General features: G+C 39.6%; 1 protein-coding gene across 2 annotated transcripts in view; it reads left to right on the top strand.

The window, feature by feature from the left end:
* vgll2a (vestigial-like family member 2a) overlaps positions 1 to 11082 on the top strand; it is a 29043-nt gene extending 17961 nt beyond the window's left edge. Inside the window, exons 2-5 of one of the 2 annotated variants that reach the window (XM_018679532.2) lie at positions 3607 to 3732; positions 5210 to 5456; positions 7039 to 7536; positions 9381 to 11082. In XM_018679532.2, the coding sequence (XP_018535048.1) occupies positions 3655 to 3732; positions 5210 to 5456; positions 7039 to 7536; positions 9381 to 9436 (879 nt within the window). In that variant the 5' untranslated portion in view covers positions 3607 to 3654 and the 3' untranslated portion in view covers positions 9437 to 11082. Of the gene's footprint in view, positions 1 to 3411; positions 3733 to 5209; positions 5457 to 7038; positions 7537 to 9151 lie in introns of those variants that run through there. The other variant, XM_018679533.2, reaches the window with a different exon arrangement.
* Positions 11083 to 19088: the final 8006 nt, after the last annotated feature.

Raw genomic sequence — 19088 nt, 5'->3', positions numbered from 1 at the left:
TATGTCGCCATGTCTGTATGTCCACTAGAGGGCAGCTCAGAGTCAAAACAAACATGGCAGGAAACATCTGCAAAACTGGACAAAATGAACGTAAAAATCGTTGTCATAGCTATAATAATAAACACTTTGTTAAAATTATAGAATGATAGAGGGTTATGGTTAAAAGAAACAACTGTTGAAACAAATCTCCCATGTTAAAGGCCAATGTTTTGTTGACCAGTCATTCAGTCCAACCTCCTCTTTGACTTGTTCACTCTGGAATTAACTCACCTGACTTCCTCGGTTGCTCCCGTCATAATTACTACTCCCAGCTGCAGGTTTTCGATGCTTAAATGTAACGTAATATGTTAGCTCTGTTTACGCAAGAACAGCTTCGCTAAAAATGGAAAAGGTTCCTTTGCATTTTAAAAAGTTCCTGATTGGCAAAAAACTTGCTTTTGGGCCCCCAAAACACCGTCGTCATGTAAACGAAAGGCCAGCAATGGTTTACCTTTTTATGCAAAAACCATCTTGTAAACATGGTCAGTGGAGGTCCTGAATCTGTTTGGCTTCAACTCAACTGATTCAAGTTCTGACCTCATAAAACCCTGAGAGAATATCCCCAATCCATTCCAAAAAGAGTTGCACTCTCCTCTGGTGTTTTTCCTCCTCCTGCTGTTTGGAAATACTTTAATATGAAGAACATCGAACACCTGATTCTTCCAGTAACCTTCTCTCAATTCCATCAAACCTTTGAGTGACAGCCAAGAGGATGCCAAACATTCCTGATTGAACCTTGGTGGTGGAGGTTTGTTGGAGGGGGGTCCATAACAGACACCAACCGATCGTTGAATAGTGCCTGTGAAATGAGCTGAGCTGCTCTACAATGGGAGATATTTTGGGTTTTAATGGCTTCTATGCACCACTTGTGGTGGGAACAGGTGTGCTGGTTGTTGGAGGCAGAGGGGGGGAGGTCAGGCTAAAGGACAGTGGAGTGCCAGAATTACACAAATCTGTACAGCAGGTTGTTCCTACAAGTGGGGGGGCATTGTGATAACATAATGGTTATTGTTAATGTGCAAAACCCTCTTTATTTTTAATCTGTATTTATAACTCAGGTTGTCAGCAGAGTTACTCACCCAACATCATACTCATTAAAAGTTCATCTCTGCAGGCAAACATGATGTCTGAGTTCATTAAAATGACGCGTATGAGCTCTGGAAAAGATCAACAGCTGCAATAAATGTTTTCTCTTTTTCTTTTTCACAAACACATACATCATGGGAATATTTTGATATCATTAAAAATGTGACATAGATTATTAAGGAGGATCATTTCGCATGAGAAATGAGCTAATGTTGCTCAGTCACAGTCGGAGTTCATAACGATCTGGCCGATTGAGACTTAATTTTAAAAGGATCAAAAGGTTCATGTAAACAACTCAGCCTAAATAAATTGGTGCAACTGACCAGAAACTTCCCGGCTAACGTGTAGTTAGACTCTCTCTCTCTTAGAAATCTCTCTCTTCCTCTGTATCTTTCTAATTGTTGAGTAAGTTGCCGTTGACCCCTGACTTCTCGTAATGGCACCAAACTGGGAGCGAACAATTTGACCTCTGACCTCCAGAATTTGGGAGGCCACTGAGGGATTGAAGAGAATTCATAGCATTACATTCCACTCATTGGTTGGTTTGATTTGTTTACTCGTTCAATTAGCATCAAGTGGCAGTTGTTACATTCTTGACTGTGGGTTTAAAACACTGAGGAAGATTCAGCTGCACACACTTTGATTTTCAGCCAAAAACTACACCCACAATAACTATAAAAGGTACAAATGTTTAAATCACTTGTTAAATTTGTACAGTTTTTGTGTTAAATAACACAACTTTAAATGAGGTTAAAAGTCCAGAAAAGATCATAAGTGAACTTTAAAGGTTCTCTATGTAAGAATGTGAATTTACGTTTATTAATCATTTGTTTATTGCCAATGTGTGAATGGTTTGTTACGTATGTTTTAAAAAATTAGACCTTCCCCATATTTCTCTGTTCCCTAAACCAGGCTGTGGTTGATTTTTATGTGAAGGATTTATTTATGCTCCTGAGTGGTGCAGGAATGACAAATTTTTGTAGTCCAACCCAGAAATTAGCGTCACTCTGATTCACTAAGCTAATAGGATTTTTTAACGTTAGGCTATAAACCAAATACACCACGGTCACATGATGTTGACGTCTCCACCACTAAGCTTCCAACTGGTCATTTCATTTAGCTCTGAGCTCTTCTACCAAAGCCTTTCTTCTTAGAAAGTTAGTGACAGTTTGAAAGAGCGTGAGTAAAAACGCAACGAGGCTGTAAAGGTGGACTGGTGAGTAGATGGTTTTCATTATGACGTTGCTAACATTTAGCCTCTTGTTAGCAACCGGCTTTTTCAAGACACGTAAAAGCCTAAAATATCACTAGTGGGGTATATTCTATGTATTTTATGACGTAGAATAAAACGTGAATATGTCTTGAGCTTGTGTTAAAACCACAGACCTTATTTCAGACATTTAACCAAAAACTCAAAAAAACCCTACTGATTTTGGGATGAGGGACCCAGAAGTGCTAAAATGCTAACTTACCTCCAACTTTTGGGACTTGACACTCCCCTATAGCGCACTGTGCAATATTAGCTAACGTTAGCTTAGAAATTGAGCCCATTAACGTCTAACAAATGACCGGCTGTCAGCACAACACAAACTTCAAAAATCTATAAATATTTTATCTGGTGAAGCTTGTTTGACCAAACACGAATGTGATTGGAAACTAGGGTCAACAGATAATAACAATATTCACTTTATAAATCCTTAAATGCTGATGAAACTACAGTCTCGCATAGCCAAACGTATCTTCCACACTTTTTTTTTAATGCAGTGCCAGTGCTGGAGAGTTTATAGTCAAACTGTGTAACTTTATTTACATTCATCTATCAACATAATGCTGAGGAATCATGTTTCAGTCTTGTGTTTGTCATGTCACTGATTTGGCCGATGGCCCGGATGCTAGCTTGCGCCAACCTACAAGAGTGCAAGGGTGAAAAACAGGATGCTAACTGCAGTTCCTTTAGCAGCCACTGGTGGCAGTAACAACAAAGATTTTCTAAATGTTACTAAAACCTTTCATATTATTTTGTTATACACTTCTAGAGTAAGTTTGAAACTGTTGCTGTTGGTCAATGAGAAATAAACGTATTTCAGATTTAAATAAGTAGAACTACAAATGAAAATACTGAAAGTGGCTGCACAATAAAATACGGAAATACGACTGGATGAATGAAGCAGATATTTGGTTTTATAGCCTCTTTTATTATAATGTTTCCAGTGGTTTAAAAGTCCAATAAGGCAGAGGTGGAGCTCGGTCTCTGATTGGTGGGAGGGAGGCGTCAGGCTGGGTGTGTATTAGAGGGAGGGGTGAGGAGTGAAGGGAGGAGGAGGCTGGAGGAGTTGGAGGGGGAGTTCTCTCCGCTGCGCCCTAAGCCGCAGTCCAGTGCGTAAAGAGCGCAGAGCAGCGCAGCAGAGGGACTCTCTCTCTCTCTCTAACTGTCCTCTCCTCCACGGTCCGGGATTACAGTTTTCCTCTCCGTCCGAACAGACCTGCTCTCTCAAATGACGCTTGGTTCTTCTCCGTGATTTCTTCGCCATGAGCTGCTTGGATGTGATGTACCAAGTGTTTGGTCCTCAGCCTTATTTCAGCTCCTACAGCCCCTATCACCACCAGGTATGGATCACATGCGTTTTTAACCAGCTCATACACCCCTCATCTCCTCATCAGAGACTTTAAATCACTTTTAAAGCACAGAAAACTTTCATATTTAGGCTTTAAAGTCCGGCAGGTAAAACCTAAATCCATGCAAGTACGGCAGACGAAGCAACTACTTTTACGCCTTCAGCCTAAAGCCAGGGATAATATATTATAATTACTTAACACCTACAGCTCTTAACACCACTTTCTATCATTTACATGTCTAAAAATATGGTTTAAAAACAGTTCATCGAGATTTAAAACCCTCAAAGACGCAGCTCGCGGACTGTGTGCGCGCGCTACTCGCAGTTTTCTGGTGCGTAAAGCGAGTGAACAACTTTCTTTTCGGGTCGCCAGTTCACGTAGTTTGCATTTGTACCGACAGAAATATAATTTCTCTAGGTTAAATAAGTTTTGTACTGTAGAGGATCGTGAACAGATTTATTTGTCCCAATTTTAGAAAAGTAAATAAACACTTATCGTTAGTTTTTAGAAATGAAACCATCGCAATTCAAGTCTAAAGTTGTATACTTACAGAATCAGGCTTCTGGTTTATGTTATTAACAAGTGTTGGTTTAATTCCTCTCTCTAATTTCACAGCGTTGATCTAAGCATTTAGTTTTGGATTTAAATTTTAGTAGAATCTCATCGTGTTTTCACTGTTAATATCCGTTATTTTCAGTGTAACTATCGCATTAGTCACAAAGTATTAAAGAATTACAGACCCTTTGATTTCACTTTGTACTTTCACATTCGGACTTCATGCCTGTTAAACTGCTGCAGGTTTTTGTGAGGCCTTTGCAGACCTGTTAAAGTTCTTTTTTCACTCTCTTAAAACCTCTCGGTCAACATCCAGGCATATTTCACATAGTGCCAAAACTCACTTTGTCACCTTAACAGCCGGAGAATCAGCAGAGTCAGAGTCTACTCCTGTTACACCATAGTTTCATAATAATGTGTATTTTTACTGTTTTTCTTGTCAATTATTTCATGTATTTTATATTATTTTATGTGTTTATGTTTGTCATATAATGATAATTTTGTAGAACTGAACCTTTCCCACATCTTAACACACCTTAAAGCCATTTTATACACATGTAGTTACAGCTCTTTGATCTGGACTTTTTCTATTTGTTATATCAAGTTTTTCTTTGTGTGCAGCAGTAATAAGTGACTGACCAAATGTTAATAAATCTGTGCACTGCAGTTTATTTAGTGACAGAAAAGGAAGGTGAAGGTGATCATTAATATTATATGGTAAGAAAAGGTTTTTTTTTTCATTTTCAATTAAAAAATTATACATATTAATTTATTTTATTTGTCAGTCTCCCTTTAAACACCTGGTTTATCTTGAAAATGAAATTCCAGAGACTCATTTTTAAGGTTTAGACTTAGATGTCACATTTAAAAATCAATGCACACACAGTTTAAATCTGTGCGTCCTCCCCTCTAGAAACTGGCCTTGTATTCCAAAATGCAAGAGCCCCAGGACAGCGGCAGCCGGCTCGGCCCCCTGGGGCCCCCGGCGATCAAAGAGGAGGACAAGGAGCTGCCGCCGGGAGCTGAGTACCTGAGCTCCCGCTGCGTCCTCTTCACCTACTTCCAGGGCGACATCAGCGCCGTGGTGGACGAACACTTCAGCCGAGCACTCAGCCAGACGACGGCGTACCCCGCCTCCAGCAGCCACAAGGCCGTAAGAGGTGTGTGTGAGTGAGTGTGTGTCAGTGTGGAGATGATCAGGAGACACATGAGAAGATTTTAATTCTTTGGAAATTCTGGTGTGTTTGTGTCGTAGCTTTGGTTCCTGCTGTTGTGTGCTGATGTGTTTTCTGTCTTTATTTCCTGGAGATTAAATATTCTCCTGCAAAGATAAAACATATAAACATGTGAGCCTTTATAATCTTGGGAAACCAAACCTCTGCCCTGAAACCAGAAAACCTCTTAATACTATAAGAAATGTGGAAATCTAACCAGAATCTGTCAGAGGCAGAGGATGAAGTCAAGTGTTTGCCATAGACAACAACAGCTCTTCTTTATTTTTTTAGCCATCTTAACAAAAAGGAGAGAAACATGCTCCCTGCCGACCTTGATTTTATTTTTTTGATGGAAATATAAAGCCAGACAAGACTGTGAGTCAGTTTAAATAATGTTCATAAAAGAATAGAGTAAATATATTGAAAGCTACAGGTTTAATATGTCGCAAATCAACACACAGTAAAAACAGGAATGCCTCAGATTAAGTGTTAACTGGATATTTATACATAATTTTTGGGTTCATTTCATTTGGACTGCTGCATTTTTTATATTTTTAGCAGCATGTAAAGAATCTTTCAATAATTTAAATTCATAGCTTCATAGTTAAAAGTATTTCCCAGGAATTTAGCTTTTTTCTGTTTTCCTTTAAGAATCATTGCCTCTATCACTCTAACTGCTGTTTATCTATTATTGATCCTTCAGCTGCAGAAATAATGTTTTATGTTTAAATTATGCTGAAATTAAACTGCAGCCCCACTGATGTTTTAACTTAGATATTTATGTATAAATATAAATGGGTCATTTAAAAAATCAGGGTTACTGACATGTTTCTTTCCAGTCTTTTGGTAAATCAAATGTCAGTCACTAATCTTTATTTATTTTGCTTTTCATTTCATCTCCTTTCATTTCTCCATCTTTGTGTAATTTTAATGACTGTTCAATGTAACCCAAATTTTTAAAGGGGCAATAAATTCACTGCTCCATTAGTAAATCATTAATTTATTGCAGTGGTTTACAGGACTTTTGGTCAGTACTTGACTAAGAGTTAAAGTGGAGTTTAAAAACCCACTTTTCCTCAAACCAATTACTATTACCATTAGTCTGCACAGCATCCTCCCTCTTTACTAGACATTTATCAGTTTCTAAAATATGACAAATATGAGGTTGTGTGGATTATTTCTCAGGCTGCAACTGTGGGTCATTTATACAGTTAATTTTGTTTTTGTAAAGTGACTTGAAAGATGAATCATTTATCAGAATATTTGCACATTAACTTTCTTTAATCAATTCAGCTCCAATTAGTTCTGCAGAATTTGAGATAAGATACATTTATACAGTATAAAAACTAGAGTTTAAGGTCAAACTACATGGTTGAAAGCTTAGAAAAAACAAATACATGGACCTTGACAAGTCAAGAATGAGGCTTCAAACTTATTTACTTTAGGTCATCTTAATAACTTATTACTAATTAGGGAAAGTAAACAAACTTGTTTTATAATGTAAACGTGTGGATTTGTGTCTTCTCAGATGGATCATTCCCAATGAGCCAGAGAAGTTTCCCTCCATCTTTCTGGAACAGCTCTTACCAGCCGTCCGTCTCCTCCACGCTGGGCAGCGCTCTGTCAGCTCCCCACACAGAGCTCTCCTTCCCTGGGGACCCGTACTCCTCCGCCTCCCTGCACAGCCACCTCCACCAGCCCAGCCCGGACGCCTGGCACCCGTCCCACCACCACCACCATCACCACCACCACCCGTACTCGCTAGGCAGCGCCATAGGCACCCAGGGCTCGGCGTACTCGCGCCCGGGCGTCCACGAGATGTACGGCTCGGCGTTCGACCCGCGCTACGGCTCGCTGCTGGTGCCGTCGGTGAGGCCTCACCACCGGCTGACGTCCAGCAGCTCGGTACCGGGGCCCAGCGCCTCGCCCTGCGACCTTGGGGGGAAGGGGGAGTCGGGGACAGGGTCGAGCTGGAGTGGCGCCTTCACCGGAGCCGGAGCAGAGATCGGACTCAACATGGACGCAGGTATCGTCAGATTTTCAGGTCAAGTCGTGATTAGGAAAAACTCCTTAAATCTAAAATATGTTTAAATAACAACAGTGAAATACAGAGAAACAGAATGATTATCATTCAGACTTTTGACAAAACAAAGTGGTGGTTTTCAGTCACATGCAAGAGTTGACAGATTTGACCTCTAATCAGTCTTAAACACCTTTTTCATGACTTTTTTAAATTAAAAACCTAAACCCAAAGTTTAAACAGTAAGATTTGTGTGGGACAAAGATTCACGGTGAGTTTCATGTATCATGTTTTCTGAAAAAAAGATTATCTTGCTTTGACTAGTACACAGACAGCGCCACATTTTTACTGAGTAATGAACAAAACTCAAACGGTAACAACAGATCAGTTCTCATAACACTGTCCTGTTTTAAAAACAATGAGGTGATGTGTGTGCAAGGTGGTTTTTACCTGCTCAAATTCAGACAGTTTCACCTCTCCCACGCTATAGAATTATTCAAAAATCACAATTTGCCTAAACATACCATACGTACTGACCTTTACTTTTACTTTTTGACTTTAAACAGGTCACAAACTCAAAATAAATCTCCTTAGTGTTTCATTAACTATGGCTTGGTCTTGGTCGTGAGTCCAACAGTGACTGAGCGGGTGTAGCTCGTGGTGTAACCAGGAGCAGAGTAATAGTACTCGGGGGGGAAGTACTCAAGTACTGAAAAGACTTTTATTTCATTGGGCCTGAGCTCAGGCAGCACTAAAGTAACGTCAGGTGTAAATACAGGTGTTAATCCTCCTCCAAGAGACACGTGGAAGTTATAACTACTTGTTTATATAATGGCTTAATTTGCTTTATAAAGTCTCGGAAACTCTAGAGGGTTTACCACAGTTGTATGTGTTTCTCACAGGGACTGATCAATACTGACACCTGATCAGTAAATTACATGATAGACCACAGGTGTCAGCATCTATGAAGTGTCAGCGACCGCAGCTAGATTTGTTTTGAGACTATATGAGGTAAAAAAAATAGTGATCGAACAGGATGAAAGCTGTTTGGAAACGTCAGCATGTTCCAGGTTTAACTCGTACTGGAGCTGTGTTAGTTATAATCTAAATTTTAGTCATAGATGTGATCATAAGGTTTGAGTTTGAATGGATGAAAACCACCTGTGAAAACAGCCCCTAAATCTAAGTCATGACATCTGTCACCGTCGATAACAGCATGAGTTGTTAAATTTGTGTTTTTCTCCGTTTCCATATTGACACACTGAAACTTCTCCTGCTTGTTTCACACACACCTGAAGTCAAAAAGCACAATCACTCAGAGAACTAACACATAAATGAGCTGTTGATTTCAAATTTCACTTGACAAAGACCTGAGCTGAATAAAAGATCTGTTTCCCGGCCTCAGATCAACTTACCACAAGTGTTTTGAACCAACAAACTGACTGTCAATCAGCACCTTAACACCAGCTGTCAACTTCCTTTTTCTCCTGCGGTCTCGCTTTCATCCTTCCTCTCCGCCTCGGGCAACTTCTTCTGCTTTTATCAACAAGACGTTTGTGCTTCTTTTTCTAATCTCCCTCTTCCTCCCTCTGCCTCCTCTTTTCTTTTCCTCCTCTCTCAGGTCTACAGGCACAGGATAAGAGCAAGGATTTGTATTGGTTTTAGAGACTGCTGATCCTCTCCTCCTCCTCCTCCTCCTCCCTGCACTCCACCTCCTCCTCACTTCTCTCCTACTTTTCCTCCAATCCTGCTCTGCTCTGTTTGCTCTGCTGCTGTTATGGGATGACTGACAGAGAAACTGACAGCAGTTTTTTTGTTTTTTTTTGTAACGGCTTCTGGTCTACTTGCAGCTCTGTGTTACGGTGGACTGTGCAGCAGCAGCAGCAGCGCAGCCCTGCTGAGCTGAAAGCCGACAGTGTGGATACAAAGCAAGCCAAAAAAAAAAAAATGTAAAAAGAGAAAAAGACTCGCAGAGAGGAGCGAGAGCGATTCTGATCTTGACGGATGTGGACAAAGACCGAGAGACTTCTTTGTGCTTCTGTAACAGGGCAGGGACAACATTCCTAAACTGGGAAAAAAAGAGAAAAAGTCTGGGGACAGACGGACAGAGACACATGTGTTGTCAAACTCCAGAGAGACAAGCGCTCAGCTTGAAGGACTTGGCAGGACTTGCCTCAACTGGGACAACTGGGCTGCAGACACTGGGAGTGTGTTATGGCTGGAGGAAAGGCCGAGCTGGTGTCGAGGAGGCCACACGGCAAGAGTTTGGCAGACGGCGAAAGGCAGGAGGAGTCCGAAACACTTTGGTTTACACGCAACAGTGATTCAACCCAAATATCCCCTTTGTCTTTATGTCAGGGCACGGTTAAAAGTTTAAACAGTTTTGCATGGATTTCAAATGACATCACGTTGTTTTAAAGCACAACTTCAGCTGCGTCCCAGCTCCATACGATGTTCCAACTCTGAGCAGGTTTGAAAACAAAATAAAAGTCTGCTCAAAAAAAAGTTTGAATGCAGAAATCCTCTTGATTTATGACTGTGCAGCCGCCACACAAGTGAAGCAGCTGCTTAAAAAAAAAAAAAAAAAAAAAAAACTAAGATGCACTGGCGAGACAGCCACAGGAAGATCTGATGTTGTTAACTGGCAAAGTCAGAGTTTGACCAACATCCATCGAGGCTGTTGATACAAAACACAGTAATGCCCTTCACTATTAGTATGTAGTATGGAACTGGGACGCAGTTGTCGCCTCAGAAAGGTGCTGCACTGACCACATGGATTTGGTGTTAAATCTCTTATCATAAATGGAATAATCCGCTCTGTGTGAGTTTAAATTTCAAGCTGTGCATTACCTTCACAGGACAATAAGTTTGGTAATTGGTCAATTGTTTACGTCATTAATCAAGCACTAAACGTGTGAGGATGCAGAGTGAATACTTTCAGGGTTTGGACTGTTTATTATACAAAACATAAGCAAGTTAATGTTGTCGTCTCCAGCTCAGCAGACATTTTACAGAGTAAACAATTCAATCAACTGAAATATAAAGGACTGATTAACAGATTATTACATTTAAATTACATTATATTGACTCATCCAGCGACTTTAAAGTGAAGGACATCACTAAAGCTTCAGTGCAGTAGGAGACCTTGAGGTAAACACTAAGTGCTACATCTATGAGGCAAAGTGCAAGAAGATAAATTGAACAAGTGCAGCACAAGTGAATAGTTGCAGCTTTAATTGACAGACTTTTTTCTACTATTTCTTAGTTGAAATAACTGAGCTGTTAAAGACTCAACCTAACCTCAGTTAGCTTGTTTTAACTGTTTCAACTTACAAACAAAAGAAACCCCAACATGCAAAAGCCCAAATAAACATCCTCAGGTGTTAAGAAATCTCTATTTGATTGGAACTTTTTTAAAATGCACATTTTCAGAACACAGCAGCTGCTGGCGAACAGTCACCTCCTGTGTCCATGTTGATATTTAAGTCAGTGTAAACTGTTTAAGAGCCTTTAACCTGCCGCTGATACGAGGATAATGTGGATATGTTGACGAGTACGTCACCGTCAGCAGCAGCGTGATGCTAACTGACTGGAGCAACCACCACGTCTCTGTACCCAGCCTGCAGAGTGGACCGGACTGTGATGACCCTCTTTGTTCTGGACGTTTAGGAAACATTTTATGGTGAAAGCAGAGAGAGAAAGAGAGAGAGAGGGAGGGAGAGAGAGACACAGAGACAGACAGAGAGAGAGAGAGAGAGAGAGAGAGAGAGAGAGAGAGAGTAGGGGTCTCTGTGATGAATGAGGAGAACGACGGCTATTTGAAGCCACTTGACTCTTTCTCGCCTGCTCCCCTGCAGCTGTCAACGACAACTGCTCTTCAACTCAGCAACACACACACACACTCACACACACACCCACACACACACACTCACACACAAACACTCACACACACTGTGCAGTGTTCAAAACCAGTCCCATGAACTTAATAAAAGGGAGCATTTAGCGTGAGCTGGATCCTGCCCTACTGGGACAACTGGTGTGATATAAGTGAAGAGGACACACACACACACACACACCTGTCAAACACTAATTTGTTAGTGTGTGTGTGCAGGCATGCGTCTATTTCTATACTTACCAGGACCAAACTCCCCTGTTAGTTAGAAAGATATAGAAAATTGTTCTTTCTCGTTTTATCCTTGTTATATTAAGTGGCGACTGAATTTGTAAGAAGGTCTAGATCAGTATAAATACTTAAGATTAGTCTTAAATGATAATGCAGGCATTATCTTATCTTAGATTTTTAGCAACAAATCCTCTGAAAAGACTGAAACCAATGGATTATCCATCTTAGTGTCAGATGTTGTCGTCTGTCTCTATGCCTTTGACTTCTGCTGTCGTCCAAAACCAACATTACAATGAACATGGTTTGAGTAGTTTCTTCTGAAGCAACTTTGTGACTGTGTTTTTCATCAGTGGAGAGTCACTCCTCCAAAATATGGAGGTTTAATCAGAGACATTTGCATCAATGAATTGACCTTTTAAAGGAAGTTGTTGGACATGGCAGAAGAGCTAACCCCCTGAGATCTCTGATATTGTTGATTTAATTTAATTCAATTTAATATTCATGTATGTTTATCCAGGGAGGTTACTTGTTTTCCATCAAATATAATACAAACCATGATCACTTCCTGGATGATGCCTGTGACTGAATGGAACTTATTTTTTAATGGTTTCTGGATGACTTTAGAGTTCAGTGCATAGAGAAACAATATGAGCATTCAGCCACACACTATATTTACTCAATTTCACTAGTTTTTGTTAAAAGAAAACGGCAACAACAGCAAGATAGAGAAGTTAAGAAGTTAGGTTTTAATCAATACAGACAATCAGGGTCCTTTTAAGTATAGTAATAACAATCATTCAAGTCTGTGTGTTTGTGTGCGAACCAACTCTACACAACCGATGCTACAGTTGTTTATGTGAAACTGTGATATAAACTATTTTGTCATCTTTTCGTTTCCTCCAGGTACAGACTGTAAAAATCAGCAGTCCCAGCATGCAGCAGTGTTTTATGTGAATATATTAATATATTGCCTAAAGTATTGTTTCTGTCGACCTCGCTCCGATGTAAAGACCTTGTATGTATTTTTGCTGTATGCCTGTAAACTATAAAGGGGCTCAAAGGTAACTTGACTGACTTGTCATTTTTCTAGTGAATCTATGAAAGACAAGAAAAAAAGGTTAGAACGCTACACTACCCTCACCTGACTTCCTGCTTCACTCCTGTCATAATTTCTACGGCCACTAGAGGTCGCCTAACAAGAAAACGTTAACTGTGGGTCGTAATAAACAGCTGGGACGACAATCTTTGCGGCCTTGTCCCGGCTTAGACTTTTAAATTCAGGTCTACTGTATGAGTGTTAAAACTGCATTAATTGCTTTTTTTGGCCACTAGGGGTCAACGGAAACAAGTTGTGTGACTTTACTTGGACATGGCAGAAATATTTGACACTTTAGGTGCTAAATGCTGCACCATGTTCACCAGCTAGTTTCTAACTGTGTCTGTCTGCTGCTGAGCAGGGGGTGTACAGTGAGTTTTGTAGAGCTTTCTCTCTGGAATCAGCTGGAAATGAAGCCACGAGAGCTGTGAGAGTGAACTAATCCTGTCTAAGGCAGACTTAAGTATTTTTAAACCTTATCAACATGTAGAATTTCACATTGAAAAACTTGACATTTTGAAAACAGTTTTTATTAGAAAAGTCCTGCTGGAAAACAAACAGCACTGAAATAAGACTAAGAGCCTACACGGGTGTTTTTCTTCTTTGTCAGGACAGTGTGGGTATATATAGACTTGAAGATTTGATTCACATAGTTACCTAGTTTTGTTGTACCTGTTAGGGTAGAACAGCTTAAATTTTTATGATTCTTCAATGGAGTTTGGTGAGCAAACTCCCAGTGTAACTTCAACCACTGTCAGCAAGAAAGAGTCAGAATAATGTGATGAGTTGTGGAGGAGGAACCTAACATGTAATTCACTGAACACCGATCTCCTGTTCCTCATAATACAGGTCTGCCAATGGACGACTGACAGCTCTTGACCTCGTTGACAAAAAGCCATTCAGTGAACGTTTGAGGTCACCAGTGTTTTTATTGCTTTGTGAAACTCTAGTTACTCCTCCGCCACATTCAAGCACACTATGCACAGGACCTTTGGCTTCAATGCTTAATGTCATGACACTCTGGCTTTGAGTGTTTGGACATCTAATCTGCCACATTGGCGCCACAAATGATCAGTTTTCACCCTTGTGATCTTTTTATCCTCTTTACACAAGGAGAGAACAGACTAGTGTTATGCTTTTATGGTGCCTGTGAACAACTTATCGACATTTTTACATTGGACTTTAAATCATTTTGTGTTATAATAAAAAACCTGCATATTTTCACTGAAGTAAATAAAACTTTTCTCTCTTTTTGTACCTGTTCCATCTGTGACACCTTGAGTGATAAAATCTTTTGTGGTGGCACATTTTTAAACGTTGTCCCTGGCTGCAATCACTCAGCTTTCACTTGTCCAAAGCATGAGGACAAAAGCTCAGATGGTGCTCAGCCTGAAATGATTTACTTGTGAGTACACCCTTTGCAAAGACCTAGCATATCCATGCTTTAAATTTTCTAATCCCTTTTAAAAACATCTACAAATTTTTGTTGCATTTTGATCTTAACATGAGTAGAACATAAACCCTTTGGACTCATTGGACTTAGTGCAAACGCCAGCAGATAAATGTGCACGTTTTCCCCCTAATTTAGTGTCATATTAAAGGATAAAATCTGTCAGGGGTCCACATGAACACGGATATAGATTTTGCTTGTTATAAATATGTATTAAAAAATTTAATGAAGTTAATATTAGGCTTCAACAGGCATCTAAGCAGTTAGGTTTCCACCCAAAAGTAATGCAAATTTTAATATGAAAGCATGTCACTATTGACTACCATTATGCCAATATAACCAGGTTAAAAATACTATATATTATGGGAAAACTAATGTTAAGATAAAGGGTGTTATTATAAATAAAGATGTAGACAAAGTTTAAAAATGCATCATAGTTAAAAAGCTAGTGTATTAAAGATGGCACTGTATATAAATGAGTTTAAAATGTACACATGTAAAGTTAGAAATTTTCTGTTTTATTGTGACGAGTTCCTTGTTGAAAGAGGAAGTCACATTTCACAGTAAGAGCATCACTCGCCATTTATTGACTTGGGTATATTTCAAGACCAATCACAGGCGGTTGCTAGGCGGGACAGAATCGCCCAGCCAATCAGCGTTTTTCCGCCAATGTTGGCGGGCGTATGTCGTCATTGGCTACGACGTGCCTTCTCATTGGTCATGACCTTTTGGGAGGAGCTTAGAGAGGCGGAGAAACGAAGCAGGAAAACATTTTTAAACCGAGTCTGAAGCGTTTGCTTCTGTTTGTCAGTGCTGTGAGAAAACGTCGTTACGAGAGAGGTCTGGATGCTAAAACAAACTCTGGAGCTGCTTTTTTGTCGAACACGATGGACGCTGAACACATCTGTGGCACAGGTAAGGCAAACAGTTAGTGGGTAGCGTTAGCATTAAAGTTATCAGAGAGCGTTAGCGGCTAGCGTTAGCATTAAAGTTATTAGAGAGCGTTAGCGGCTAGCGTTAGCATTAAAGTTATTAGAGAGCGTTAGCGGCTAGCGTTAGCGTTAGCATTACCTTGAAATGATATCTTTTACTTACATTTTCTACCGTTTTTATCGCGTGGGTAAGAGTGTGTTTGTGTTTCTGTGACTGAGGCGTCTCTGATACCAGTTGTGGGCACCTAACGCGGACGGACGAGAATACAATGGTAGTCTATGTAAATCCCTGCTTTAGCATTTTGTGTCTCTTTTATGTTCCATCCTGGTCATCTTAACTCAGTTTATGGTGGTTTATCATGATATTGTTACCGGTTTGCGGCTGTTTGTGGTCAGTTTATATCATTTTGTGTCTCTACCTGGCTGTGTTACAACTGGGTGTTAGCATTAGCCTTAGTAGTGTGCGTTAGCATTAGCCTTGTCCTTTATTTGCGTGGGTTAACGTGTGTCTGTGACTTAAGCGTCCCTGTCATAAGTTATGGAGGGTGGTAACTGTTTAGCAGTCTGTTTTGTCTGTTTACACACTGTTTGCTTCTCTTTACAATTACCTTGCAGACATTTTCCTGCTTCTTTGTAATATTTGTGCTCCGTCTTGGTCATTTTAAGTCAGTTTATTGCGGATTGTCATGTCGATGTGATAATTTTGTGGTGTTATTGCATCTTATTGCGTTTCTAGCTGGTTATTATTTTACATCTGTTTATGGTCCGCTTCTTTGTGCTTGTTTTACATCGTATTGTGTCTTTGTAGTTTAGTGTCTATTCCAGGTCATTTAATGTTTCTTTGTGGCCATTTTGTGTTTCGGTGTGACAGTTAAGCATCTCATTGTGATCATTTTGTGATTCTTTTACTTTGTCGTTTTGTGTCTTTGTAGCTTTGTGGTAGTAATCTGTCCATAGCCATCATTGATTAGAAATTTGTTTGTGGTGACTTGAGAGTTTACTGAGCTCAGTTTTGTGTTAAATACAAGCTTAAAAACTAGATTTTTTAGTTTTTAATTAAACTTTTTAATTAAGTTTTATGCCTTGAGAGTAGGTCACAGTGTATGAGCTATTTTAAAAATTGCTTTTCTCTCTGAAATCAATAAAGTCATATTCTAGATACAATTAATTTATTTACCACTAAATTCAAAGTGTTGTATTCTTCTACACTGTTCAGGTTTTGGAGGTGAACTATTCTTTATTAATGAGGTCATTTGTTTTTGTGTATTTTGCAGCTTTACTGGTTGAGCTGCTGCAGCCTGGACAGAAACACCAGCTCTCACCTTACGAACCAAACAGGTGTGTGTCCTAAAGATTTACCCAGCCTGAAAAAAATATGTTGATGAGCTGAATTATTAATGTTAGTGACAGTTACCGTTTAAATCCTTGGTATTTAATGAGTTTAGTATTGAATATAACAATAACTGATTAATCTCATTAGTTATAATAATTTTTTAAAACTCTAAATAAACTTGGCTTCTTGGCAATAAATCTTATACCGTTAGAAAGCCTGTTTATTACCCTTTTAAATGGTGCCACAGTTGTAAGGAACATGCAGTTGTGGGATGAGCAGCAGAGCTGGGTATGTGGGTTGTGCTCACGAAAAATTTGCCAAATCTTCTCTGCCAACGCCAAACAGCTTATTCAGCCATTGACTCTTGTTTGGTGTTTGGTGGATTGGATGATTGAAGTTTGAAGAAACAAGATATATTGGCAATTTAACAATTTATTCATTTAACAAATGGGATTCTCAGTAGCACGCAGGCAGAATCTGGACTTATCACTGAACATAACGTTCCTCCATATGTTCAGGTTCCAGTGCACGTGTTGCAGACACCAGTGCAAACAGGCCTGACAGTCCAGGGCAGTCACGGCAGGCGTCCTGGCAGCCGCGTGAGACCGGAGATTGGTTGCATGCAGTCTGTTCCGGATTGCCTGGCCAGAGAGCTGTCGGCCGTATTGTCCTGCAAACCTTGACTGCAAATCTGTAGAGGACAACCTAGGGCACCTAAGTGCTGACAGGGTGAGGAGACTGTCTTCTTGGACGCCTGCCATCAGGCACCTGATTGGCAGCACCTGGGGGTACCAGAAGCTCAAAACAAGAGTCAATAGCAGCAGCAATATAAGCTGTTTGGCGTTGGCAGAGAAGATTTGGCAAATTTTTCATGAGCACAACCCACATACTCAGCTCTGCTGCTCATCCCACAAACGCATGTTCCTTACAACTGTGGCACCATTTAAAAGGGTAATAAACAGGCTTTCTAACAGTATAAGATTTATTACCAAGAAGCATTGTTACAACAAAGAAATAATCTACTAAACACAAATTTCCTTACTTTTTGTGCTAAGTTTAGTTGTCAGTTAATTTTCTGCCTGTGAAATGAAGCATAATTAAAAATACCAGAAGTTAAAACTAGGGATCAACCGATACGGTTTTTTTCAGGGCCGATACCGATTATTAGTAGTCAAGGAGGCCAATAACCGATATTTGGAGCCGATATTCATTTGCAGTAAAAATGGCATAAAAATTTTGAATAATACAAACTCCGGCGCTTAACTTTGTTTAAATGCCTTTAAAAATATGTTTATTAAACAGCTTTTTCAGATTTGCAACATGTTAAAGGTTTTTTTTTAATCTTAGACAATAGACAGCTTTGTTTTTTAAATTCTAACAAAAAGTGCAGGGAGTTCCCAGGCTCAGCAGCATCTCTTATAAAGTTAACTGAAATTTTAATTAAATAAATAAATAGCTTCCTGAGGTTTTATAAAGTCAATAAAACAAAGTTAAATAAAATTTGCATAGAAATGTGAATCTCAAATCAATTACTAGTCCCAATCAAGCAGCACCAGATTGTGGTGCAAAAAGCAGAGTTGTTCTGTGTGTGAGCACTGTGCACGCACAGCTTTCACTGCTGATTGGCTGTTGCCATGGCTCTGTGTGTAACCAATCAGATGGTGCTGTGGGTGGGACAATGCTGGAGACAGAGTAGTGACTACAGACAGAGAGGCGCGGCTGCGTCAGCGCCAAAATAACCGCGTTTTAAATTGATCTCTTATCGGCCGGATATGCGTCAAAATGCCGATCCCTAGTTAAAACCCTGCTTTCAAACATGTACTTAAGTGAAAGTTTTTATTAAGCAGTTCACAGTAATATACATAAATCCTCCAGTAAATAGTTGACAATTTAAGAGTTAAGATAATCATTTTAGTTCATTTTTTCCAAATATTTAATATACTTTTGATTCTTAAGGGTGTGATGTTTTTTCTTGTCATATGTGACAGTAAACAGCCCATTTTCTGAGACACTCCATGTGGAAAATGTTCTGGTTCAGCCTGTAATGTTGAATATTTCTCTGTGTTTTGGGGTTAAACTGTCGATGAGGAATAGGTCATAGTGTATTGATAGTTTTCCTATGTATATTTCTCTTTTTATTTCTTCCAGGTGTCACCACTTTGTCCATGATCACAAAGACGTCATCCACAATCACAGTCTTCATACAATGAAGAAGTTCTTTGAGACCAGGACTGAGGTCTCCAGGTAATTCACAAACAGCTTTACATCAACTGTCCAACACAAAGCACTGACATTATTTATTTTCAGTGATTGATCATGCTTTCTCTCTATCTCTGTCTGCCCCTCTCTCACACACTTTTTCTCCCTTTCCCTCTCCCTGACTCATTGTCTCATTAATGCGGTAAATCATGAAAATGTGAAGACCTTATTCAGTCCAGTGTCACTCTAGAAACACAGTCATTTTTCTTCATTTTATATTCATCTTTATATTAATGTTTGTTATGTTTGTCTCTACAGGATTCAAACCTCAACCGTTAAATCACAGAGAGAAGAGACAGACGGGAAGACATTTCCAGAAGGTCAGTGTTAGTTTATTCTTTTCAGTCATTATCTCAGCTGCAGTT

This window comes from Lates calcarifer, linkage group LG7_1, assembly GCF_001640805.2.
Source record: "Lates calcarifer isolate ASB-BC8 linkage group LG7_1, TLL_Latcal_v3, whole genome shotgun sequence".
NCBI lineage: Eukaryota > Metazoa > Chordata > Actinopteri > Centropomidae > Lates > Lates calcarifer.
The sequence above is the reverse complement of the archived record's forward strand: the minus strand, read 5'-3'. Positions and strand labels throughout refer to the sequence as shown.